General features: G+C 49.3%; 1 protein-coding gene across 1 annotated transcript; it reads right to left on the bottom strand.

The window, feature by feature from the left end:
* Positions 1-4,791: 4,791 nt before the first annotated feature.
* SCARA3 (scavenger receptor class A member 3) lies at positions 4,792-26,774 on the bottom strand. The gene is made up of 6 exons (XM_064368772.1): positions 26,636-26,774; positions 24,814-24,963; positions 22,986-23,105; positions 17,205-17,303; positions 14,855-15,898; positions 4,792-7,051 (listed from the first exon to the last, which is right to left on the bottom strand). Exons 1-6 carry the CDS (start codon positions 26,772-26,774, stop codon positions 6,600-6,602), a joined length of 2,004 nt encoding a protein of 667 aa, XP_064224842.1. The 3' UTR covers positions 4,792-6,599.
* Positions 26,775-27,613: the final 839 nt, after the last annotated feature.

The raw sequence follows: 27,613 nt of genomic DNA, 5'->3' as shown, positions 1-27,613 counted from the left end.
TTAGTTGACCTAATTCATATCTTTTCAAATCTAATAGATTTTGTTTGGTCTACTTGACCTGTCACTTCCTGAGAGAGTAAGTTTTTGTTGTTGTTGTTGTTGTTGAGACAGGGTCTCTCTCTTGCTCAGGCTAGAGTATAGTGGTACAAACATGGCTCACCTCACCCCTGAACTCTTGGGCTCGTGATCCTCTCACCTCAGCCACCTCAGTAGTTGGGACTACAGGTGCATGCCAGCATGCCCAGCTAATTTTAAAATTCTTTGTAGCGATGAGGTCTTGCCATGATGCCCAGGTTGGTCTTGAACTCCTTAGCTCAAGTGATCCTCCTGCCTAGGCCTCCCAGAGTGATGGGATTACAGGTGTGAGCCACTGCATCTGGCCAAGAGAGTAATATTAAATCTCCAGCTGAATATCTGTCTCTTTCTCCCTTTAGTTTTGTCAGTTCTTACTTCAGGTATTTTGAAACTTTCTTACCTATTTATACATTTAAGACTTTTATATCATCTTAATAAATTGACTCTTTTAAACATGATAGTCTGCCTTATCTTGGAGTCTGCTCTCTCTTATATTTAAATGCCCATTTCAGCTTTCTTATGATTAACATTTGTATGGTGTATTGATTCTATTTTTAAAAATTTACGTAAGTTTTGTTTTTATTTAAAACAGGTTCTCTTTCAAACAACGTATCATTAAGACTTGCTTTTAAAACCCGTGAGAGCTGGAAGAAGGGAAGCCTGTGGAGCTGAAATGATGACAATGGTGGATGATGACGAACAAGCAAGTCCCAAGCTGTAAACCTGGGGAACGGTTTCGTCTAGGAGTTCAGAAGGACAAGGGACCATCGTATCACAAATCTGGGTAAAATCATCTGGAGATCCCCTTTCTCCCTTTCCCGACGGGGAGCTGTGTTATCAGAAGGCAGAGTGTTGGAAGCAATAGAGTTAGGTTTGAGCAGTGGGGTCCAAATATTTTCATCACATCTCCAATTAGTAAAATAAAAATTTAAATCATCTTCCTATGTAAATTTATTTATAAATTATTTTCATGTACCATAATTGGCTAGTGTCTCAAAGAATAATATGCACTTAGAGTGATGCTTACTTACCATTAAGGACAGTAAACAAATTCATTTTCAAATTATATTCTTGGTCATCCTGAGCTTTATGGCTGGCTTCATAGCACATCCGACTATGTGAAAACAAAGTGTGACCTAGAATAGATGAAACACATTGAGATGTTCTAATACTTAATAGTTTGTTCCTCGTGCCAGGAGATTTTGTTTGACACCTATGTTGGAGAACTTGGGCTTAGGGAAAAGGGAAGTCGGCAGCCTGGCTGAGGTCGGCACCTGGCTTCCTTGAGAAGCTGCCAGCTCTCCCAGCCAGAAGCACACTCCTGCTGCTGCCTCCCGCGCTGCCTCACCGGTGGTGTTAGTAACCAGGCAGCTGGAACAGGGAAACCCAGCAGCCCTCCGTGTGAAGCTTTGTCACAGCTTTGTCACTAGCTGGCTCTGGGACCTTGAGCAAGCTGATTCTGTGGATCTCAGCTATCTCAGATGCAAACACAGGTCTGACCTAATTTCCAATCCCACCTTTCTGTAAGAAGTAGCTCAGTGTAGTGGCTTCTAAAAATCCTGGGTTCAAAACCACTTAACATCTACGTGGCCTTGAGTGAATGAATTAGCTTTTCTGAGCCTTGTTTTCTGACCTATAAGATGCAAACACACTTTGCTTGTGAAGATTACTTGAGATTATGTATATAAATAAAAAAACAATATTTTTGTTTATCTCCTATCTCCCACACCTGTGGCTCTGTGGCTCTGAAGTTTTATATGGGGCATCAGAATCCCTGGGAAACTGGGTAAAGTACATGGACCCCACCCCGCCCCCACTATGCCCAGCCCTGCCCCCTTACTTCCATCCCACCGCATCCCTGATTCGGAATCAGAGCTTCTGGGGTAGAGGCCCACAATTTGCATTTATGTATGTATGTATGTATTTATTTATTTATTAGTGATGGAGTCTCACTGTGTTGCCCAGGATGGAGTGCGTGGTACAATCTCGGCTCACTGCAATTTCTGCTTCCCAGGCTCAAGCTATTCTCCTGCCTCAGCCTCCCGAGTAGCTGAGATTACAGGTGCGCATCACCCTGCCCAGCTAATTCCTGTATTTTTAGTGGAGACGGGATTTCACCATGTTGGCCAGGCTGGTCTTGAACTCCTCACCTTAAGTGATCCACCCACCTTGGCCTTCCAAAGTCCTAGGATTACAGGCATGAGCCATGGCACCTGGCCCCACAGTCTGCATTGTGAGGGACTCCTGCCTGGTTGCACTGCACCAGCCTGTGTACACTGCCTGCCATACCAAGCACAGAGTCTTGCCCTTGGAAGTGTTCAAAAGAAAACAAAAGGGCTAAACAGGAGAAGACAAGCAAAGCAAAGGCCTGTGCTCCTGCGGGCCAAGCAATCCCCAGGCAGCCTGCTCAGCACACCACCCATGGGTCAAGGCTTGCCAGCCCTGCCCAGCCCAGCCCTGCCCAGCCCAGCCCTGCTGGAAAGTTCGCTGTGGTCAGACCATGTTTTTCAGCTCCCTGCTCTCCTTTCCTGTGGCTCTGTTTTGACAGGTGTATCCAGGGCTGGCGCAGCAGAAGTTGCCAGCTCAGCCCTGGCTAGGGACGAGTTGGAGGGAGGGCAGGAGGCTTGCCCAGCCCCCTATGCTGCCCCGAGCTGGAGAGGTGGGGAGGTCACTGGGGTAAAATGAGTGGCCCAGCCTGGGGATTTTAGAAGCACTCAAAGGACATGGCCCAGGTCTGTGGCTTCCAGCAAGTCCCTGCTCTCCTTAGAAGGAGGCCCAGGAGTGACTTCAGGGCTTTGTAAGTCTGGCGGGGATTAAAATCACCCTAATGCTAAAGGCTGGGCTTCCAGTCTGGGGACTGAAATGCTGCCGGCTGTTTGTTACCACTCAATGTGGGTTCAGACTTCGTCACCTTGGCCCTGGCACGTTCCAGAAAAGCAATTGAGCAGGGCAGGAGAAGGAGCACTTGGTTAGAAGGGCAGGACAGAGGAACACATGCCAGGCTCAATGGTGGCAAGGTGAGTCCACTCCCTCTGCTTTCTGATGAAGAAACTGAAGGTCAGAGAGGGCCAGTGCTAGGCCTAAGGTCCCACAATGATGAAGGGCCAGCAGGGCAGAAGCACAAGCTGCCCAGTTCCCATGGCCACTGAGGTTCCTCCATTGCAGATCCCACCCACTCACCCACCCTGAGACGGGTTTCATCCATTAACAAAATGTATGAATACAGTGATTCCCAGCATTTGCTTCAAGCTTTACAGTTGTGTCTATCCCCTTAAATCCCAGGGGTGTAAGCAGTACCTAGGGCTGTCCAGATACTCTGAAGGGCCACATTTAATACTAAGAGCAGTTTGATGTAGGGCAGGGAATGGCATTGGGGCAGGAACACCTCCTAAGGAGTATGTGGTAGGAGGCTTCCTGAGGACCCTCACCAATAGGAAAAGAAGCCTGAGAACTGGATCCCCCGCTAGCGAGAGACACCAGGCTGGAGTCCCAGTCCCAGATGTGCAGTAAACTCCTCAACTGCTCTCAGTCCTTGGTTTGCTCTTTGGGAAATAAAGGAGTTGAGCCTCAGATCCCCCAGGTCCCTGCCAGCTCTCACAGGTCAGGGAGCGTGAAATGAGACATGCAGGGATCTGGCCACTCACCTGCAGAGGAGCGTGGAGCACACCCACTGTGGCCCAGGAAGCTCTTCACCCACGTCATGAGGACCATTGCGACGATGGCTGATGTTCATGGTGTGTTGAACAATCTCAGGTGCTGCGGACATCTCAGGTGTCAGCGGGGAGGAGGGACGTCATGCCACAGAGGAAGCGGTGAGGTCCATGTGTGGCAGCCATGCTTGGCCCCATCCTCACTCCCCTGCCCTTTTGCTCATTTCAAATGAGCCCCAACCCACTAAAAAACACCCAAAAACAAAAAACAGGGCTGGGCATGGTGGTTCACGCCTGTAATCCCAGCACTTTGAGAGGCCAAGGTGGACAGATCACCTGAGGTTGGGAGTTCACGACCAGCCTGACCAACATGGAGAAACCCCATCTCTACTAAAAATACAAAATTAGCCGGGTGTGGTGGCGCATGCCTGTAATCCCAGCTACTCGGGAGGCTGAGGCAGGGGAATCGCTTGAACCCAGGATGCAGAGGTGGTGGTGAGCTAAGATCGCACCACTGCACTTCAGCCTGGGCAACAAGAGGGAAACTCCGTCTCAAAACCAAAAACCAAAAAACAGGGCTGCAATCTTGCACTAGGTCACATTTTGCCAGTCAGCGAGGTTGCTGTGCCGACTCACAGGGGACCTGGCTGTCCTCTTCCATAACCTGCAGACTCTGCCCCTTCCGTAATCTGCACCGTAACCTGCCCAGGCCCCTCGGGGCAGGTCTGGCCTGGTCTTTACCTCCTTTCCTGTTCTATCTCCTTGTCTTGGAGACAAAAGCCAGAATCAGGAGGTGTCACTCACATGTCCGGGCCTGCCCTGTCTTCCAATCTTGTTTTAGCCAAAGAGCTCCAGGTCCAGGCTGCAAGATGCACTGGGCTTCCCATTTCCTGCTCTCTCCGAGAAATTCCCTCAGATGCTCTTGGTTCCGGGCTGAGCTCAGTGTTTCTAAAATGGGGCTAGGCCCTGAATTTCTAGGGGACCCTCGTCACTGGTTCCCCTTCAGAGGCCAACCTGAAGGTGTCATGCCCCCAAGTCAGGCAGGAAGGACTCAAAGCCACCTCACTCCTGGAAATAGCTCTTTACTGATTCAGTAATACTAGGCAGCATGGTATTATCATACATGCACAGGAGCGTTACATGGCCGTGGGGTGTGTGGTGCAAACCAGTTGCACATCCAGGACACTCGGGAAGGTGCGGAAAGGCTTTGTGGGGAGGGTCTGGTCTCTGGGTCCATGCTGGGGACGAGAAAACTGTGTGCCCTCAACCCGGGGGGTCTGAATCTGTTTGAACATAAAGGCAAAGCAGCTTGAGAGCGAGTGTAGCCAACAGGAGACTGCCACCCTGCAGGGTGACTTCCCAGCACCCTCTCTGCCACTGTGTACAGGAAGTTGGTGGGGGCCAAGGAGTGATGACAGAGGGGTCTCTGTGCATGCCCAGGCCCTTCCTGCTTCTAGTCCAGCTGGCTGCCCATGCAGAGAGGGCTCGGGCCATGGTGGGTCCTGGTGGGACCAGGTCAGCATGCAGCTGTGATCAGGAGAGCCTGGTGCAGGAGGCAAGAGCTGCCCGGTTACAAGGGGTCGGCCCTCCTGCAGCCTGTTCCTCCCCGCCACCCCAGAGGGAATGGGGAATGGGACAGGCCAGCCTCAGGGAGAGCAAGGGAGGCAGCTGTGCAGAGAGGACCTTCTGGCCTGACTGTCTCCCATCTCCACTCAGGCCCAGTGCTCCAGGGCTTGCAGAGTGCCCCTGTGCAGATGAAACTCCTGCTTGGATTCCTTCTGCGCTGCTCCTGAGGGGCAGTGGCAAGGATGAAGCGAGGAGTTTTCTGGACATGTGAAGAAATGACTGTTGAACTTCTCCAGGGCCATTGTGTGCAAGGCCAGAGAAGGTGGGTCTCATGGCTCCACTGTGCTGTGACAGGCTGTGACAGCTCCCGGATACCCTGTTTCCCTGATGATAGGGAGGGTCTTGTGGTTGCCAGATCTGCTTTGCCTCTGGAGTTCTGGCTGTAATGTCCCACCCGCAAAGGTTTCCTCGGGGCTTTTCAGCCACAGGGAGCCCTGGGAAATTGCTGGCCAGCATGGGTGCCCAGAGACAGATGTGAGACCTTCCTCCCGAGGTAGCCGCCTCCCTGGCAGGCTCAGTCACAGGAGAGGGGGCTCTTCCTCTTCCCTCTCCTCCTGCCCAGCCAGGGAAACCTAGTTGGCCCCCCTGGCCAGCAGAAAAATCTGTGTGTGCGCATGTCTCTATATATTTGTATGCATATATGTGTGCATGTGCATGTGCGTGTATGTGTGCACATGTGTGTATGTGCATGTGTGCCTGCATGTCTGTGAGCATGTGTGCTTGCATATATGTGTGCATGTGTGTGTGCCTGTGTGTGTAGGTGTGCCTGTGTACCTGCATGTGTGCCCGCATGTGTATGTGTGCATGTGCATGTGTGTACCTGCATGTCTGTGAGCATGTGTGTGCTTGCATGTGTGCATGTGTGTGCCTGTATTTGTGCCTGCATGTATATGTGTGCATGCATGTGTGCCCGCATGTGTATGTGTGCATGTGTGTGCCTTCATGTGTAGGTGTCTGTGTGTGTGCATGTGTATCCACATGTGTGCACCTGTGTGCCTGCACGTGTGTGTATGTGTGTGCACAAGTGTGTATGTGCACGTGTGTGCATGTGCACATGTGTGTGAGTAGGGACTGCTTTCCTATGATGCAGTCACTATGGGGGAGCCCAAAGCTGCAGGGCCAGCCCTGGGGAACCCCCTCACTGGAATCAGAGGACCACAGCTGTCTGTAGGTGAGGCTTTCTGGGGCCTGGATCTGCTCTGTGCCCCTCCAGCATTCTTTGTGACAGTGTCTGCTCCAGAGCCCTTCTCAGTAGAAGCTCTGGCTTCCTGGTGGGCCTGGAGGCCCAGGGAGGCCTGGGGGACCCTGGATCCCCGGTTCACCCTTAGGCCCCATGGCTCCCCGCTGGCCTGGTGACCCTGTCTTCCCTGCAATCCCCGGTTTTCCCTGAGGCCCTGAGGGTCCTGGAGACCCCGGGGGCCCTTCTGGTCCTGGGGGCCCCAAGTCCCCTTTCAGGCCTGGCTGTCCTCTCGGTCCTCCAGTTCCAAAGCTACCCTTTGAGCCTTTGAGGCCTGGGAACCCTCGAGGGCCAATGGGGCCCCTTTCTCCCACAGGTCCGGTCTCTCCAGGTTGCCCCTCAGGACCCTGGGGTCCCGGAGGTCCCAAGCCGCCGGGGTCTCCCTTCGGGCCTCTGCCACCAACAGGCCCTTTCACGCCCATGTCTCCTTTGAGTCCTCTTGGTCCTGGAGGGCCAGGGGCACCTGGGGTTGGAGAGAAGATGGAAGAGGTCAGTCTGTGAGAGGCTCCCCACCTGAGGCTCACCCACAGTGACAGCCCAACGGTTGGACAAGCCCAGCGGACACTCATTTCTCCCTGCACATGCTCAGGTTAGGGACCGAGGGGCTGGCCAGCTTCGAGAAGGGGCCAAGTTTGTCCAGGATTGCCTGTCCTGCTCTGAGGCCAGTCTGACCTCCTGTACCTTCTCATGCGTGGTCTTTGACTGCTGTATTCACCCCCACCCCACCCTCATGACTTCTCAGACATTTGGGAACAGCGTTGGAGTCAGGTGACACTGAGCAGAAAGCCAAGAAAGTAGGGCTTGAGAAATAGGTGTGTCCCAGTGTGAGTAAGCGGGCACAGTGACAGCCCAGAGAAAGGTCAGTTCCTCCGGAAGCCCACCCTCATCGCACCAGCCTCTTTGCTGAGCTCTTAAGGCTACTATGTTGTGAGTCTTTCATTGATGCATAGAAAGAGAAGTCACAGCACAGTGAAAGCAAACACTGAGTACCTGTCTGGTGGGCCCGTTAGACTGCGCAGCCCACGAAGACAGCAGGAGCCGTGGCTCACAGCCCAGCCCTGGACACAGAGCCTGGCATGCGGTCAGGAAAACTCAGCATGAGCTTGAAGAGGGTGATTCACCAAACAGCTGTGGACTCTCCTACGAGCCGGGCTCTGCATAAGGGCTTGCAGGAGATGCCAGGATGAAGATATAGCCCTTCCTTAAGGAGCCCAGTCCAGCACCCAGGACAGGGGTCTGATGAGCTCATGTCCTTCTGGCTGTGTGGGTCTGAGAGTTTCCACCCCTCACAGCTGTGGACACAAGGCAGAAAGTGGGCCTCTGCGGGGAAGGGCTCCTGCATGCTGGGAGCTGGAAACCCTCCACTGCCATATCCGGTTCTGTGGCACAGGCCCCTTCATCCTGGCTGACGTGACCTGAGCCCTCTGCTGTCCCCCTCTGTTTTCTTCCCAGAGTGTTTCTAAGTGGAGCCGCGTCAGTGAATACATCCTCTATTATGACCTAAACTGGAAACCAGAACCCAGACAGAGCCAGCCCCACCAGAGCCAATAAAAACCTTCCAGTCAGTTCCCTGCCACCGCCTGCCCTTGCCCACCCCTGCCACGGGGATGTGGCCCTGCATGGCTCACGTGGCCTGCCAGCAGCAAGGCTGAGATTCCATTGTCAAGTGAGCCAGGCATGAGGGGTGGCCAGCAGCAGTGGCAGCAGCCTGGTCTCAGAGAAGCCGGGAAGGCAGGAGGTGCCCTTGGTCTGCAGGAGCCCCTGGCAGCTCAGTAGCTAGAGTGCCACGGGCCCAGGCTGATGCCTGCGCAGGAGCCGCCTCCCCAGCCTGACAGGACCGGCATGGAGCCAGCACTGCCACAGCATCTGTCTTCACCCTACCTCTGCTCCTGGCGCCTGGGCCAGCTGAGGTTGGGAAAAGCAGAGAGCCATGCAGAGGCAGAGAGACCCCCGAGGCTGTCGGCGGTGCGGCAGTGCTGGAAACACCGCCCTGTTTCAAAACTCAGATTTCATCCCTAAGACTGCAAGCTCACTCAGCTTCCAAGGGCCCCGCAGCTCCGTGACTCCTTCTCCTGGAAGAGGAGGAGGACCCCAGAGCCCTTTTCTAAAGAGTGCTTTGGGGTCCCCACTGAGTGAGAAGGGGACTCAGAAGACTGCCTTCCTCAGGTGAGCAGGGTCCTCCTGCGCTCTGGGCCAGCCATGAGTCATGCAGGCAAAGGACTGTAGCAGGCGTGATCTGGTCTGGCTAGGCAGGAAGTCAACAGCCATAGTTTAGTGGTTAGTGTGGGGGCAAGGAATGTGGGCAGAGGCTGACCAAGGCGCCTCCAGGCCAGGGTGCCACTGACCCTGCCAGTACCAAGGCAGGGGTGAGGGGCAGAGGAGAGGAGGGCTAGTGGCTGCTCTGAGCTGAAGGAAGGCACCTCAGCCACAAGGGAGGCACGGGCAGCAGTGGCTGAGGTGTGGGGCTGGCAGAGGAGCCTTGGAGTTTCGTGGAGGTGGAGGGCGGTCATGATTACTCAGGAAGCCACAGGCTGTAATCAGGCTCTCCAGGCCTATTAGGGTCCAGCCACAGCTGACCTCATGTCTGGGACCCTGGGGTGGCCGGCTCTGTGCTCTGCGCTTGGGATAGGGAGGTGGGTGGGGTGAGCAGAGTACCCAGTGTCTCGGGCATCAGCCCTGCCCACCCATGGGAGGGGCGGTGCCTGTCCCAGGAAGAGCCCACCGTACATCTCATGGTCAGAGGCAACTGGCCGGCTTACAAGGACAGAAGAAAACCAAACAAAGGGGTGCCTCTGGGGGGACAGGCCTAGGATCCTGGGAGGCACAATGGCGTGGACATCGGGCACCCAGTGTTTGAGTGCCAGCTCTCATATTAGCAAAGCGGGTGGCTGGGGCTCAGGCTCCCCTCCGCTCCATGAGAATACTGGCCTGGCTCAGGGACTCACAGACCTGCTCGCTGCCAACTGAGGACCATTAAAAATGTGCCCATGGGCTTCTACTTCTGCTCAGGGTGGATGAGTCTACGACTGACTCCTCCTCCCACGGAGAACAGACAGAGCTGCTAGAGAAAGACCAAAACATCTTTCTGGAGGAGTTGGAGGGATACCAAGGCCAAGATCCCAGAAAAGAAAGGACTTGTTGAAGTCAGCCTGACATCTTTTCCTCTCCAGGCATTTGTGGATTCGTAATTGGTTTGGGCAGAGAGGCTTAGAAACCAACACACGGCTGCAGCTCTCAGGCTGAGAAGCTGAGTGGAGTTTTCAGCAGCTCTCAGGGCTGAGAGAACAAAAACCGGTTCAGGGCCACCAAACCCTCTCCACTGCCACCTCCCCAGGTAGCTCCTTGGCTGTGAACAACAGAATGATAGGACAGTCTCTGCTTTTTCCTCCCTCACGTGTAAACTCCTGAACAGGTCAGCGTGGAAGCAGGATGTGGGGTGGTGCTTACAGAACACATTTGCAGACTGAATCTCTTTGTCTCTTGCCCAACTTGGGCTTCTACCTTTTGTTCACACATTCAGTTATTCATTCACCGAGCAAACATTTCTCGTACTTTCCAAGAGCCAAGCACTCTGCTGGGTCCTCAATGAGTAATGCAAGGAGCCTAGGTGTCCAAGCAGTTTAGCATCATGATAATCCCTTATGCGGGGCACCCATTTATATTTTACAAGAACTTGTTCACACCCATTGTGAACACTGGTCCTCACAATTACCCCATGGGATATAGGCAGGAAAGGCATTAATATTTCCATTTGCAGACGAAGAAACTGAGTTCAACGTATGGCTGGGTGTGGTGGTGCATGCCTGTAATCCCAGCACTTTGGGAGGACCAAAGTGGGAAGACAGCTTGAGCCCAAGAGTTTGAGACCAATCTGGGCAACCAAGTGAGACCCTGTCTCAGAAAGAAAGGGAAGAAAGAAAGAAAGAAAGGAAGGAAGAAAGGAAGAAAGGAGCCAAGAGTCCTGACCCAGGCCATTTAGCTAATAAGTTATGATGGTTTTAGTCTACAATTCCCAAATGATAGTCCTAGCACGGACACTGTCTAGCACAGACACCAAAATTACCCTACAGAGTAGGAAGAGATAAATGTTTTATGAGAGGCACAAACATTATGAAAGTACCACAGGCTTTCTGTTGCGTAAATAGGGGCTTAGAATTAATTAAAGCTGGAATAGGTCTCAGAGATCAGTCAGTCTTACCCCTTCATTTACAGATGAATGAAGCCGAGCCCTGGAGGGATGAAGTGATTCTGCCTAAAGATCCAGAGCACATCAGAAACCAGGCTTCTTGCCTGTGTAGGCCGAGTTCCAACCCATCCATCAGGACTTGGCACCTCCCATGCAGCTCCGGCCACTGCAATCCCTCTCCCTTTATTCCAGATAGCCGCTCAGCTCTGGCCAGGTGGAGACCTCATTGCCAGCTCCTGTGTCAGAGCCTATCAGTGCCTGTCTCTGGATGAATAAATAAGTGACCAGGTCCCCAGAGGAAGGGATGTGCATTGTGTCCCTGAAATTTGCTTTCCAGTGTGAGAGATGTTACATGTGGTGAATTTAACAACCAGGAGGGAGGCTGGCCAGTAGACACAATTTAAATAAAGGTGCAGACGTTGAACCAAGACTCAGATGTAGCTCAAACAGACGCCCTGCCTTGCTCTCTGCATGACTAGGACAGCAGCCTATGTAAATTCCCAAGAGTACTATTGGGTTATACTTAAAACAGTTCTCCTGTCAACACTTTTGATGCCATCTCCCTCTTCCCCACTCCCTGCCTCACACCGTGTACCTTAGAAGGACCTGAGCAGAAATGTCTTGTTGGTCTCTACAAACTCGTGCTCTCGGCATCTCCTTTCTTGGGTGGGCACTGGATGTGTGCATGTTAGAGCATGGGGGAGGGGTCAGGTTTTTAAATCAGAGTGACCCTGTGTTTGCTCCTTTAAACTCCCTCCTCCATCCTCAGATTACTTTTCTATAAATACAGTCACCAACATTTGCCTTGTTTACCATGCAAGGGCTGTTGTGAGGCTGAAATTAAGCAAAGCATATAAATGGGCATTGTGATCAGGAAAGCTTTAATTGCCTTTGTTCTTAGGTGGAACTTAATAAAATCACACATTTGCCAGGGGTTGAACCATAAGAACTATTTACTCATGCCTTTCCCTGGAACACTGTGCCCTAGAGGTCATGCACATACATATTTTAGGTGAAATACTGTGGGAAGATTTCTGTTACTGTGTCAGGGGATGGGAAATAAATTTGATGAAAATTCTAGAGCCTTCCACCTCAGTGAAATTTCCAGAGGTCGGGTGGTATGGGTATGTGGAGACAGATATCCCTTCTAAGATGAAAAATTATTTGTTTTATCAGGCCCTTCCTAAAACCAAAAAGAAAGCACAATGCCTAGTGGGCCGATTTGGACTTTGGAGGCAACACATTCCTCATTAGAGTGTGTATTCCTACTTATTTGCCAAGTGACCTGAAAAGCTTCTTGTTTTGAGTGGGACCCAGAACAGGGGAAGGCTCTGCCTGTGGCAGAGACTGCCACTGAGTCCCTGACATGGCACCATTCCCCAGGGTAATCTTCCAGCTACCTGGTGGCAGGTTGATTACATTGGACCATTTCCATCATGGAAAGGGCAGTATTTTTACCAGAACAGACGCCTGCCCTGAATATAGATTTGCCTTCCCTGCACAAAATGCTTCTGTCAAAACTACCCTCTGTGGACTCACAGAATGCCTTATGCACAGTCATGGTGTTTACACAGCATTGCTCCTGACTGGGGAATTCATGTCATAGCAGACGACGTGTGGCAATGGGGCCGTGTTCATGGAATTCACTGGTCTTACCATGTTCCCATCATCCTGAGGCAGCTGGCTTGATAAAACAGTGGAATGACCTTTTAAAGGCTCAGTTACAGCACCAGTTAGGTGGCAGAACCTCGCGGGGCTTGGAAAGGTTCTCCAGGCGGCGGTATATGCTCTGAATCAGCATCCGATACATACTGGTGTTCTCCCAAAGTCAGATTCACAGGTCCAGAAATCAAGGGGAGATAATGACAGTGGCACTCTTATTCTTATACTGGTGACCCACTGGAACATTTTTGCTTCCTGTTTCTATGACCTTGCGTTCTGCTAGGATAGAGGTCTAGTTCCAAAGGGAGCGATGCTTCCACCAGGAGACACAACCATGATTGCACTGAACGGGAAGTGAAGACTGCCACCTGACCACTTTGCGCTCCTCATGCCTCTGAATCAACAAGCAAAGAAAAGAGTTCCTGTGCTGGTGTGAGTGACTGATCCTCACTGCCAAGGGGAAACTGGACTGCTACTCCACGAGGGAAGTAAGGAAGAGGATGTCTGGAATATAGGAGATCCCACGGGGTGTCCCATAGTATTACCATGCCCTGTGATTAAGGTCAATGGGAAGTTCAACAACTCCACCCAGTCAGAAATACTGGCAGCCCAGACCCTTCAGCAGGAAGACTTAGATCACCCCAGCAGGTAAAGAACCAGAACCAGATGAGGGGCTTGCTGAAGACAAAGGGAACACAGAATGGGGAATGGAAGAAGGTGGTGATGAATACCAGCTATGACCACGTGACTAATGACTGCAACAAGGACTGTCATTGTTATGGTATGTCCTCCTTATTTTTATTTTATCTCTCCATTCAGACATTCTGAATGTAATCAGTCCTCCTTATTTTTTAGTGAATATCTGTGTGTGTGTGTGTGTGTGTGTGTGTATGTGTATAGCCAACAATTTTGTTTTCTTTCTTCTCTTATTTCCTTATTGTGTAACACAACATGTATCTACTTTATAGCATAGTTAATTATTGTCAACTTTACTAGTATTTAAGTTACAGAGTATAAGCAAAAAAATAAAATTCACTCAAGGACTTTAACTCCTCTTCAGGGGAAAGTGTTCATATGCTTTTGATTGTACAAAGGAGAGTTGTATCACATTAGGTGGAATTATGACCTTGCTTATTATCTTTATTTGGAGATTAAGTATGGTTTAAGGAGATGTGGACAGGGGCCAAGTCGACAAAGTGTGGGCTTGTGATGGTTAATTTTATGTGTCACCTTGACTAGGTCAGATATTTGGTCAAATATAATTCTGGGGCCTTCTGTGAGGATATTTTAGGGTAACATTAACATTTAAATAGGTAGTCTGGGTCAAGCAGGTTGCCCTCCCTAGCATGAGTGGACTCATCTAATCAGTTGAAGTCCTGAGTAGAACAAAAATCTGAGCCTCTTCCAAGTAAGAAGGAATTCTTCCTGCCTGATGGTCTTCAAACTGGAAGATAAGCTCTGTGGATTTTGGACTTTCTAATTACATGAGCCAATTCCTTATAATATTCATCTATCCATCTATCTATCTCTATCCTATCTATCTATCTATCTATATCTCATCTCTATCTCTCATCTTTATCATATCTATCTATCTATATCATCTCTATCTATCTATCTGTCTATCATCTATGTATCTCTATACACTATTGATTCTGTTTCTCTGGATCTTCTATCTATCTATCTATCTATCTATCTATCAATCATCTGTCTCTATACACTATTGATTCTGTTTCTCTGGATCTATCTATCTATCTACCTATCTATCTATCAATCATCTATCTATCTATCTATCCATCTATCATCTATCTATCTCATACACTATTGATTCTGTTCCTCTGTAGAACCCTGATAGATACGGAGGACATGAAGGAGATGGGAGGAGAAGAATGTGTCAGAGTGACAGCCTCCAGGGGCAGAGGGTTGGGTGGTTGGGAGCATTAATGAGGGTGTGGGAAGGGAGAAAAGAAGAGGAGACAGTTTTCAAAAGACATGGTTAAACAAATCTAAATATAAAAGTCCAGATTTGTATAACAGGTAAAGTTAGAAGCCACAACACCTTTGCAAAGGAGGTTTGCAAAGATATTCTTTTTCTTTTCTCTCTCTCTTTCTTTTTTTTAGAGACAAGGACTCACTCTGTCTCCCAGGCTGCAGTGCAGTAGTGCAATCATAGCTCACTGCAGCCTCGACCTCCTGGACTCCAATGATCCTTCTGCCCAAGCAGCTGGGAGTATAGGTACACACCACCATGCCTGGATAATGCAAGAACATTTCTTAAAGCTGCCTATTGCTCTAGGCATTTGCTATAGGACTGTGTTAGCCCACTAGCACTTTGCCGAAAACCAAGTACTTCTGTGTCCAGCAAGATCACCAAGGCTCAGTGGAAGCTTAGTAGCAGCCCTGCCTGGACACAGCTCTTACCTCGTAGGATGGTGACATTGCGAAGGATTTCTCCATGCTGTGTGTCCACCGCCTTCATCTCCTCCACGATCATGGAGAGGTTCCGGACGTTGAGGTCCAGCCGGGCGCTGAGCAGGCTGAAGCGCTCTCGGAGCAGGTCTGTGGTGCCCAGCATGAGGGAGACGGACTTGTTCAGGTAGTAGAGCTCCTCGGCATGGGTGTGGAAGCCCAGCGTGCAGGAGAGCCGCACATCGTCCAGGTACTTGAGCATGCTGTGCACATGGTTGTCGGTGGCATTGATGTTGGTGAAGATGGTACCAATTTCAATCTCGTGAGAAGCCATGCGTCCTTCCAGAGACTCAAACCTCTCCACAGTGCGGTTCTGGGCGTAGCGGGTGTGGTACTGGAGATCATGCATGTTCTCCTCATGGTCGTCCAGGAGGGACGAGATGTTGTCCAGCTGCAGCTGCAAGCCCATGACCTGCAGTACCAGGTCATGCATGCTCTCCGAGTTCTGGCTGATGCGCTGTGAGGAGGCCCCCAGGGTAGCCTGGATGTTCTTGACTGCCTCTCCAGTCTTGGTGGAGGTGGTACGCAGGCCACTGAAGAGCCGCGTGTAGTTCTGCCAGTCGGTGACAATCTTCTGGAGGGTCAGGGTCTCCTCGTCTGTCTTCCGCTGGATCCCATGGATCCACTCAGAAGTCTGCCCCACGGTGAAATTGATCTGGTGCACTGCAGCCTTGACATCATAGCATTCCTGGGTGAGGTCCTTCAGAGAGAGGTCCAGGCCAGCTGTGGTGGCCTGCCAGCCTCTCACCTGGGCCAGGAAGAGCCCCAGAGACTGGTTAACCTGGTGGATGGAGAAGGAGCAACTGCCCATCTCCTGCGAGATCTGCCTGCTGGTGGTGGAGAGCACCTCCTGGGCCTGCAAGGTCTGGTCCAGCTGCACCTCCTGGGCCAGAAGCAGCTTCTGAATTCCCTCCAGCTCCTCCTGCAGTTTTTGGATCTCGGGTCCCAGCTGCCCAGCTTCATGGCAGAAAGAGCAGTTGTTCAGGACTTTTGGATCTTTAGGAGAAAGAGACAATAGTTTGAGTTGCTGAAGGGCCATGGTACAACGCTTCCTCTTTAAACTAAATATTTCAGAGCATAGGAATTGGTAAGTAGCTTCCCAAACCTGCTTTCTTCCCTAAGTCCTCGTATAAAATCCTTCTTGGAAAAGCCTTGCCACCTCTATGGAATCTCATTTTTACCAACTGTCTTGACTCTGATCTGAAATGTAGCATTTAGGATGTTTTCTTCTCACCAGCAAATTCTCAAGAATATATCTTCATAATTGGTCTTAAGTGGCCAGGAACTTCCCATTTAAACTTCATTTAAAAATATATGCCGATATTTTAATATCTGTTATCTTACTCAATTCTCTTACAACAATAAATTTGCAGAGAAGGTGGCATAGGGATTTTTGACTTCTGACTCATGAGGAATGAGGCGCAGAGAAGAGGCTTGGCAAACAGCCACATGTATTGGTGGCAGACCAGCACCTTTTATTTGCATCAGAGAAGACCCCCGCTAAACCTTCTATCATTGCTCCTTCTGTCTCATTCTCTCTTAGATTGTTCCAGGTTAAAGCAGGAGATAAAGAACATCAAGAATTGTGGCATGACCTAAGCAAATTAACGGAAGAACAGAAAACCAAAGACCACATGCTCTCACGTATAAGTGGGAGCAAGGTTGAATACATGTAGACATAGAGATGGGAGCAACAGACATCAGGGCCCACTATGAGGGAGCGGGGAGGGGGTTTTGGGCTGAAAACCACCTATTGAGTACCTAGGCTCACTACCTGGGTGATGGGATCATTCCTACCCTAAATCTCAGTGTTACCCATGTAACAAACTTGCACATGATCCCTTAATCTATAACAAAAATTGAAACTATAGAAATCAATAAATAGATGAGATGGTATATATTTTAAAAAAGAGAAGAAAGAAAAGAATTGTGGCATGGCTTAAGGCAATAATGAGGAAAGGGTTGACCTGGCAGGAGGTTTTGCAAGGTCTTGAAACCCTCATCATTTCAGATGCATGAGGCTATTTTGGGAATGGACCATCTTTGGCTTCCTTTTCTGCCTGCAGACTCTGGCTAGAGCTGTGCTCCACCCAGAATCTCCTGCTCCAGTCCTAGGAGTATCCCAGGGTAGCAGCCCTCCTCAGGTGGATGGAGATCCGGCTGGGGAGGGAGCAGGGAGCTGGGGATGTCCTCTGTGCCTAGAAGGCTGGCACTGGGGCACTGTGGCGTGAGGAGGGCAACCTTGCCCCACCCTGACGATCACTGGCCTTATATCACAGTTTTCATCAGCACATCCACTTACCCAGGCCCTGGAGATTCTTCTGCATTAGCACAAGCTTCTTGTCATAAATAGACTGGGTCAAGGAGATGTCTTCGGAGAGAGAGTCCACTTTTCTGAAAACTGTAGGGAAAACAGATGAGAACCTGGGGCAGGGTCTAAGCTTAGAGAAACAGTAGTCATTCCTTGAGACGGCATCTTTTTCAGCTCCTCTGCAACCAAAACCTTTCCCCCTCCTCCTCTCAGGCTTCTTCCTGGTGGTTAGAGAACATGCTTCTTATGGCCAGAGTTTGCCACAGGGCCCTTTGAAAACATAATAACTCACCCCCTACTCCACATTTTAGAAATAGGACCTGATCATAGAATGAAATAGGGAAAATTCAGAAAAAATTTTTTTTAAAATTATTCTTATTCCTACCACCCAAAGATTGCTGCCATCAGTGTTTTCATGTATTTGTTCTGGTCTTGTTACATTGATAACCATTCTTCAACCACACAGATATATGCAGTTTCCCCCTTACCTGCAGGGGATACATTTCAAGACCCCCAGTGGATGCTTGAAACCTCAAAGTACAGACCCCAATATAGACTATGTGTTTTCCTATACAAACATACTTAAGATAAAGTCTCATTTATAAATTAGACTTAGTAAGAGAGTAATGACAACAGCTAATAATAAAATAGAACTATTGTAACAATATGCTATAATAAAAGTTATGTAAGTATGGTCTCTGTCTGAGAATACCTTATTGTACTGTACTCACCCTTCTTCTTGTGCTGATATGAGATGACACCATGCCTACGCGATGGGATACAGTGAGGTGAGTGACACAGGCATCGTGATTTAGTGTTGGGCTATTACTGACCTTGACCTTATGTCAGAAGGGGGATCATCAAGCCATGATGTTGCCGATTGACCTCGGGGAAATGAAACTGTGGCTAGGTGGGGACGACTGTACTTTCTTAGACAAGAAAAGCAAACCTGGGATGCTCCGAACATCTCATCTGTTTTCTTTTATGTTGCTTTGTTGGTATCATATCATGGACACTTTCCCATCCAGGCTTAAATCACTTTAAAATAATTACTTTTGGTATTGGCATGGTACTCTATATAAATCATACAACAATTATATAAGAATCCCCTATTGCTGGGGACACTTAAAGTACCTCCTCTTCTGAGCTCATAAATAAAACTTGATCTATAAATGTAAGTAATGTATCCCAGCACTTTGGGAGGCCGAGGCAGATGGATCACGAGGTCAAGAGATCGAGACCATCCTGGTCAACATGGTGAAACCCCGTCTCTACTAAAAATATAAAAAATTAGCTGGGCGTGGTGGCACGTGCCTGTAGTCCCAGTTGCTTGGGAGGCTGAGGCAGGAGAATTGCTTGAACCCGGGAGGCAGAGGTTGCCGTGAGCCGAGATCATGACATTGCACTCCAGTCTGGGTAACAAGAGTGAAACTCTGTCTCAAAAAAAAAAAAAAAAAAAAAAAAAAAAAAAATATATATATATATATATATATATGTATGTAATGCTTAATTCTAGAAATAATCCTTATATATGATGGTGGTGTGTCTATGATAATTCTCTTGGGATAAATTGCTTAAAGTAGACTTATGGGTGCCAAGGGTATTAACATTTTTGAAGTCCTTGATACAAGCTGCCAAACTGCTGCCCAGAAAAGGTTACACCAGTTTCTACCCCACGGGCAGCCTCGCACTCTACTAAGGGGGTCGCATTGGCCAGTGGTTGGAACACGTCTTGGCAGCAGCAGGATGCCCAGCTTTCTCCGGCAGGTACCTGGATAAGCCTGGTAGTGAGGGAGGGCATGGGTTGTTCTGAGGTTCAGCAAGATGTTTCCCACAGATCCTCTCAAGGTCAAGTACAAAAGGGAAGAATTAGCACCACCGAGAGCATTGAGTAACACAGCTTCTGGTCCTAGTCAACTTCACATCTGTTGGGTGACTTTGGGCAAGTCAGTTCCCTTTCCTGAGCTCAATGCAATCATATATAAAAGGAAAATGTGGAGCTCGATGACTCAAAGGCTCTCATCAACTCCAAAACTTTATGCTTTTGAATTATTTGGAATCTCCAGGCTCCAGTTAATATTGTATATCTCAGAGCTGTCAGGAGATTTACTTAATTAGTGACAGCAACATGTTGAGAGAGTTTGGAAATAATCACATGCTGTTACATGAGACAAGCACTTTACAGTTTACAATAGTTATTATTCCATTTGACTCTCCCTATAATTAAGATCCCATGCATAGATGAAAAGAGATACAGAGAGACTGAGTGACTTTGATTCCTATTCGTATGCTTCATTAAGTCTACTTCCAAGTCAACAGCCAAGGCTCACTCCATTCCATATAATTCATTCACCTGTTCATTTTATTTCTTTTTCTTTTTTTTTTTTGAGACAGAGTCTCACTCTGTCACCCAGGCTGGAGTACAGTGGTGTGTTCATGGCTCACTGCAGCCTCAATCTCCTGGGCTCAAGTGATCATTCCACCTCAGCCTCCTAGGTAGCTGGGGCTACCGGCACGTGTTACCATCTTCAGTTAATTTTCAATTTTTTTTTAATTGAAATGAGATGGGGTCTCACTATGTTGCCCAGGCTGGCCTCAAATTCCTGGACTCAAGTGATCCTCCCACCTTGGCCTCCCAAGGTGCTGGGGTTATAGACATGAGCCACTGCACCTGCCCTTGCTTATTTCTTCATTGTGTATTTCAGGATTAATAATTACATATTTGCTTTTTAAGCCATTTTCCTAATGTTTTAGATTTTTTTATCCCTTTAAAATTATGTTTTATAATGTAGACAATATAGCAAATAATATATATACATCACTTATAAATAAATAGGTGTATTTTGGAGGTGTGAGCCTATCAACTTTTTCTTTTCCAATATTTAATTATAAAATTTTTCAAACAGAAGAACAGAAGGACTTGTACAGTGAAGACCTATATGCCTATCAACTAGAATCTAAAAGTAGCATTTTTCTGTATTTTATATTCTTCCATCTCTTTCACCCATTCATCAATCTGTGTCAAGTTTTGAATTTTTTTTTTTTTTGAGATAGAGTCTCACTCTGTTGCCAGGCTGGAGTGCGGTGGCGCAATCTCAGCTCACTGCGACCTCTGACTCAATGGTTCAAGCAATTCTCCTGCCTCAGCCTCCCTAGTAGCTGGGATTACAGGCATGCGCCATGACACCTGGCTAATTTCTGTATTTTTAGTAGAGACGGGGTTTCACCATGTTGGCCAGGATGATCTCGATCTCCTGACCTAGTGAGCTGCCCACCTTGGCCACCCAAAGTGCTGGGATTACAGGCGTGAGTCACCGTGCCTGGTCTTTGGATGCATTTTAAATGAATTTTTTACTGATGGTGTGCACAGTCAAAAATGTTTAGAGATCACTGCTCTAGACTGGGGGGCGGCAAATGATGGCCTGCAGGTGAAATCCACCCGATGTCTATTTTATGGGAGCTGCCACCCCTATTCATTTACAGACTGCCTGTGGCTGTTTTTGCTCTTTGATGATAGTTTGGTTGTGACAAAGATCATATGTAACCTGAAGAGCCTAAAATATTTACTATGTAGCCCTTTACAGAAAAAAATGGCCAAGCTCCACTCTAGATTATAAGCTCCATGAAGGCAGGGTCTGTGTTTTCCCAAGCAGTATGCTGCCCAGTATAGAATATAGTTCTTGGCCCCCAGTATGCACTTGACTACAAAAAAAGTACTTGATTCAATGAACAGAGTTGGTTTGTAATGTCTGCTGACTGATTTTCCCAGCCCTCCGGACTTTGGTCACGGTCCTGGTGTAAAGCATTGAGCAGGTCTATTCACACACACACACACACACACACACACACACACTTTACAAATCTATAGACATTCTTTCAAGAGATATTATTGGGCACCTGCCATTTAGGCTAGGATGGTGCCAACACTGTTCTAGGGACCTGGGATACCCAAGCTGGAGGCAGAAACAAAAAAAGGAAATCCAAAGGTCTCCCACGGTTCACAAACACGCACTCCTCACCCTGGTTCTTCTGATCCTCCGTCCATTCACTCTGGATCTCAGGGCAAATGATGCCTCCTCCCCAGGACCGTTCCCTCCCTTGAGGAGTGGGGCCAGCCTCCCGCTCCAGCCTGCCAGGCTGACTCATGAACGTTATGTATGTGACAGTGTCTCGCATCCTGTCGTCCTCTCTGAAACTCTTTGGTGCCTATGCTCTTCTCTGGGCCTGAGCCTGTGGCTCTTGGAGCTTTGATAATGGCCCCAGGTCCCTTGGGTGCTCTGAGCTGGAGCCCTAAAAGGAGTGACCAGAAATCTTGACAAGTTCTCCGACAGCCAGTCTGTGGCCTCTGATAGGAAGACCGTGGCTCCTTCCCTCCTCTGGCCCAGGATTTTGGCCACTTTTTGAAAGGCCAGACCCTGTGAATTGATTTAGCAGAGACAGGTGGTGAGGGGCTTGGGAAGGTCTGAAACCCTAGGTTCTTAAATCTAGCTGCACATTGGAATCCCCTGAGGCGATTTATAAATGACTAAGGCCTGGGTCCCACCCGGAGATTATGATTTAATTCATCTGGAGTGAGTGGAGTGGGGGTTACTCTGGCATGTATTTTTAAATGCTTTCCAAGGGATTCCAATATCCCCCTACGAGGGGGAAGAACCACGCCCCTTGATGGTGAAATGTAATTGACGCAACCCAGCATTCCCAGAGCCTGGCACAGAGCAGGCGCTCGGCTTGTGTTGGATTAATTAATGCCTTCAGATTACTGGAAGACAACTTATGTCTATTGAGATCATTAGTATGCTGGCCTCTTGCCTTCAAGTTAAGAAGGCTGGTTGCTGAATATCTCCAGCCAGGACCAAGATGAGGCGCCTCCCCTTAGGGACATGCAGGCTCAGGGTCCACATGACAGCTGGGAAGCCCCACTCAGAGCCTCGACTCCCTCTCCCTACTCCCGGCCTTGTTTCTAAAATCCAGTAGATTGGAACAAACAAACCTACCAGAGCTTGGATTTTCAAAGTTTGAAGCTAAGATTGGAATGGGATTACAGTGAGATGCCACCAAATTTGCTGTAACCAGTTTACCACAATCTGTCAGCATCTGGAAGGTGGAAGTGACCTGTCTCCGGCTATGTGCGGTGACCTGGGTCACCTACTACAAACTCTAATGTGTATGAGAAGAACCAAACCTCAGATCCCTGGATCTCACCTGCAGGACCCCCCAGATTCCTTGGTCTCAGCAGGTCTGGCTGGGTGAAACCCACGAATTTGCACTTAACAAACACTGAAGGTGAAATTGCTGCAGGTAGCCGTCCAGCCTCACTATGAGAAACACTCACATAGACCATGAAAGGGGGCTTAGAAGTCACTCAATCCAGTGATCTCAAGCCTGTGTGAACAACAGAATCGTCAGGAGAGCTGAGATACCGAATTAATTCCATGATCGGGGTAGGGCCCAGACATCAACATTCTTTAAAGCTCCAAGGTGGCTCCAACATGGAGCTGAAACTGAGAAACACTGACCTAGTCTTATCATCTCATTACACCAGTGGGAAAGCAGCGGTCCCCAGAGGCGGGTGCCTTCCTCAAGGCCACAGACCTCGTCAGTTGCCAGTCTCTGCAGTCTGGATTAGGCATAGAGATTCCCTAGCCAGGAAGATGCTGGCTCTAGGCCCTGGGATACAGATGTCAAGTGTTTGTCTTTGCAAGGAAGCTTCTAGTGCCGGATCCCTGACCAGACACCCCTCTGCAGCCCGGGATGGGCGAGCCCTGGACTCACCCAGAGAGGCCAGCACAGCCACGGCCACCAGGAGCAGGGCCAAGAAGAGGTAAAGAATCCGCACCGATGTGTGCAAAGACAGGTTCTTCTGGCAGCGGCTGCAGCGGAGCCCCGGCTGGCCTATGGGGGACATAAGGAGGACAATAGCTTAGGCCAGTGGACCAGGCTGGAGTTGAAGGGCCACTTCCATGTTCCTGCTCTGGCCTGTCTCATCACATTCTAACCAGGCTCAGAAGGGGAGCTGTTCTCGACCCTCATTCTCTATCTGTCCTACAGCCTTTCTCTAGGTGCTGGTGCTTTCTGGAATGCAGGAGACTGAGTTGAGTCGGGACTTCAAAGAACAGCCCCCATCATCATACTCTCTCCATGGTGTCTTCATTCGGTCCATGGGAGGGGAAACACCTCTTCCCTCTCCATTGATCCTACTGATGACCCACAGCATAGGCAGCCAGCCCGAGGTCCCACTGAGTGACCAACTTGCCTGGACTTGCCCAAGACCTTCTGGGTTTTAGCAATGAAAGTCTCCTGTCATAGGAATGCCTCAGCATGGTGCAGATCATCTTGGTTTGCTAAGATTGTCTAGGTTTTAAAACTGAAGGTCCGTTGGGTGTAGTGGCTCATGCCTGTAATCCCAGCAATTTAGGAGGCTGAGGCAGGAGGATCACTTGAGTCCAGGAGTTTGAGGCCAGCCTGGGCAACATAGCAAGATCCCATCTCTATTTAAAAAAATAAAAAAGAAAATGGGAAGTCCCACACCCTGGGGATCCCCTTAGTCCTTGGAAAACCAGAATGTCGGTGTCCAGCCCCCAAACTTTTCAGGGAACCAGACATTCTCCTGGAAACCAAACAAATAGTCGCGGTCCACCAGTTGAGTTACTGGTAAAAAGGAAGGAGGGAGCCAGATGTTCCTGAATACTTGGGCAGGTGGCCAACAGGCAACGGGAATGCAGTGATGGCCCAGCTGCGAATTCCTGCAGTGAACTCAACTTTAGCTGCACTTTCTGAGTACTGGGACATTTAAAAATCCTGATGCCCAGTTCACACTCCAGGCCACATAACTCAGAATTTCTAAGGGTTGGTCTCATGCATTCATGGGTGATTGCAATGAGGAGCCAGGGTTGAGAACAACTGCTCTAATCCACACCAAAGCCACCGAGAGACCACATTCCAAACAGCAGTGTGTGTGGCATGAGATACAATGAAGTGGATGGTCCCAGCCAGCTAGAAGACAGGCCCAGGGATAGGGTATGTGGCACTGGGAGATGGCAGAAGTCCTTGATGGGTCTTGGTAGGAGCCCAGGAGACAGGTAGCATTTGTGTCAAGCTTTGATTTCAGGCCAAGCACAGTAGCTCACACCTGCAACACCAGTAATTTTGGAGGCGGAGGCAGGCAGATCACTTGAGGCCAGGAGTTTGAGACCAGCCTGGGCAACATAGCAAGACCCTCATATCTACAAAAAATTTAAAAAAATGTATCCATGTGTGGCAGTGTGTGCCTATGGTCACAGCTGCTTAGGAGGCTGAGGTGGGAGGATCACTTGAGCCCAGGAATTTGAGGCTGCAGTGATCTATGGTTGCACCACTCATATCAGCCTGGGCAACACAGCAAAACCATGTTGTCTAAAAAAATTTTTTTAACTCCTTTGACTTCATTGGTACTGCATGTCTAGAGCCATGAACTCTGCCCTTTCACATCCAGGAAGCAGTGGGGAAAGGACAGGCAGGCTTTTGAAACCACCTGAAGAGACAAGTCTCTCATTGGCCTGGGGATGGAGACAGGGCTCTCTCAGCCCAGAGTGGAGATGAGGGGCAGCCCCAGAGTCCTTACCCTCCTGGGTGCATGGGAAGGTCGGCATGTCCTCGTCGTCACCCGCCAGGTCCTCTTCTGTAACGCACAGGGCATCTCCGTCACCGCCGGCCGACCTCACTATAACGGAGCCAGTGCCGTCAGACCCAAAGCCATCCCAGTCATCTCCTTTTGTTTACCAGTCCCCACATTCCATGCCCACCTCTACCCCAGAGCCAGCTCACTGAGCTCCAGGTGGCCTGATGTAAGCTGCATAAAGGGAATGGACATAGGAATTAGGTGGCTGAGGAGCTGGGATGTCTCAACCCTCTGGATAAGGAGAGATCCCCATTTCCCATACGCTGGGAAAGACACACGGGTCAGCTCAGTGCCTGCTCTAGCCCTGCTCTATCTGCAGCTCACTCAACCCCCTGGAAGTGGAGTAAGGAGAAATAAGAGCTGGCTGCTTGCTCTCGCTTAGCATCCTTCTATTCCCCAACACTTGGTCACCCAAGCAGAATTCCTCTTCTCCAGGGACAAGGCTGAATCTGACCCCAGTACAGTCCCCACCAAGATTCTGCTCCAGCATACCTGGGAGGCTGTGAAGAAGAGGAGGCCAGAGAGGGGAGGAAAAAGGATGGGTGCAGATCCCTGCCTCACACAGTCTCACCCAGGACCCGTTAGCATGTCAAGGGACCTTAGGAGAAGAAGGTCTCCTGCCAGAGGCTGATTCAGTGCTTATTCCCTGGGACTATATGATCTGTAACTAAGACCTAAATGATGTATCCCTCACTCAGAAGATTGCTCTGGTTCCTCAGACACCCTTCAACTCCCACGCCTTGTAAGTAACACTTGGTTTTTCCGTCCCTCCCTCCCTCCCTTCCTTCCTTCTTTTCTTTCTTCCTTCCTTTCCTTCTCTCCCTCCCTCCTTTCTCTCTCCTCCCTCTCCCTCTCTCTCCCTCCCTTCCTCCTCTCTCCTCCCTCTGCCTTTCTTTCTCTATCCCTCCCTCCTTTCTTTCTCTCTGCCTCTTTCTCTCTCCTCCCTCTCTTTCTCTTTCTCTCTTTCTTTGCTTGTTTTTTTTTTGGTCCTTAAGGATTCCCTGCTTTCTTTCACCTTTGGCTATGCACTTAGCTGTATGTCTGTAGTTTATTTAATGCCTACATTTTATAACCAGAGAATATTTTAAGTTGGTAATCCTAGAAGAAGAAGCTTCAAATTTTGCTCTTTTCCTTTTTTGTTTTTAATGCAATAAAGTGCTGGGTTTTGCCTCAAGGCAATCTTCACAACACCTTATAAACTCTACAGTCCAAAGTATCACACTTACGGACAGAAAGACTGAGGTTCAGGGAACTGAAGAATGTTGCTTAGCAGCACACAGATTAGGACTGGTGAAGCCAAGATGTGGACTCAGAAATCTTTTCTACCACACCTACAACCAACTTGAGGTAATGAGCAAAGGTTCCACCAAGTGCTAAGACATCTTGCTTCTGCAATCACAAGGTCAGTGGGAAGCCAAGAAGACAGTGGTGCATGAATGAGCTGCGGAGCCTCAGGGGCTCCTGACCGTGACTGATGGGCACCTTCAGTTGCATCCTAGACCCATGAGCACCTGAGGCCCGAATACCATACCACAGCCATTGTGATCAGCATGGGAGCTGAGATGCAGTTAGCATGCAACCGCAGGTAAGCAAAAGCAGCTCCGAGTGGACTCAGTAGGAGGGGACCAAGGGTGACCCCAAATTAAAGATGCCACCATCATGGCCATGAATGCCCTCTGCTTGGCCTTCATGCATGGCTTAAACATCACTTCCCCAGCAGTCTTTCTTGAGCTCCCAGACTAGCGTAAGGCCCTGTTGCCCACACCTCGCACACCCTGGGCTCTCCTGTGGAAGAATGCCATGCGCCTCTCCTGCCCATGCAGCAGCTCTCTTCCCCAGCGCTCCAGTTCTGAGGGTGGGACCGCGTCTGTCTTGTTCTCTGCTTTATCCAATGCCCCTAGCATGGTGGCTGGCACAGAGACACGCTCAACAAACACAATTTCAAATTAACCAACGAAGGATCTGGTATTATGCCTTCCAGTAGCAGTTCTATGCCTGCCTGTGAAGCTCTTTGGGGCACTTTCAAGGGAACACCATCAGTCAGAGCTCCACCCCAGAGACTGAATAAATCTGGGGGGACAAAGAAGACCTGGGGTTTAGGACTTTGAAAGCGCTCTCACATCTGTTATCCCATTTGATCCCTACAGTTAGCCTGAGAGATAGAGTGAGAACATTTTCTCCTGATTTGACAGATGAGGAAACTGAGTGGTATATGTGTGTGCACGTGTGCATGAGGGTGTGTACTATGTATGAGTATGCATGCATGCCTATGCTGTGTGCCTGTGCATGTACTCATGTGTATGTGTGCATGCCTGTGGTGTGTGCCTGTGCACGTACACATGAGTATGTGTGCATACCTGTATGTGTGCCTGTGCATGTACATGTGTGAGTATGCGTGCATGCCTGTGTGTGCCTGTGCTTGCACATGTGCACATGCATGTTTGCCCATGAGTGTGTGTGTGTGTGTGTGCCTGTGTATGTGTGGTGTGAGGTTTTTAATGCCTGGCTAAAGTCATAGAGTCAGGCGGTGGCAGAGCTTCCTAAATCCAGATTTTCTTCTCCGCAACAGGAGATTCCAGGTAGGTTCTGCTTTCTGGGGCACTACTGCGTGTGTGCTGGGAGTGTGCGGGCAGGCGCTTTGGAGGGTAAAGCGGGAGAAGGAAGGAAGCATGAGAAGTTCCTTTGCAAGAGTATCCTAATAAGAATCACTTTCAGCTCTCCTTGGGCAGCTGTCCCATCATCA

The sequence above is a fragment of the Aotus nancymaae genome, unplaced genomic scaffold (genome assembly GCF_030222135.1).
Source record: "Aotus nancymaae isolate 86718 unplaced genomic scaffold, 86718_ANA_hifiasm-v0.15.2.pri h1tg000079l, whole genome shotgun sequence".
NCBI lineage: Eukaryota > Metazoa > Chordata > Mammalia > Primates > Aotidae > Aotus > Aotus nancymaae.
Note: the sequence above shows the minus strand (reverse complement) of the source record. Positions and strands in the feature narration are given on the sequence as shown.

Bases quoted from the DNA above. Each gene is read 5' to 3' on its own strand.
- SCARA3 (XM_064368772.1), bottom strand. From the start codon at position 26,774: ATGCTAGGGGCATTGGATAAAGCAGAGAACAAGACAGACGCGGTCCCA. The intron at 17,304-22,985 runs GTGAGTCCAGGG...TTTTCCCTACAG, and splicing joins GGCTGTGCTGGCCTCTCTGG to TTTTCAGAAAAGTGGACTCT. The intron at 15,899-17,204 runs GTAAGTGGATGT...TTTCTCCTAAAG, and splicing joins GAAGAATCTCCAGGGCCTGG to ATCCAAAAGTCCTGAACAAC.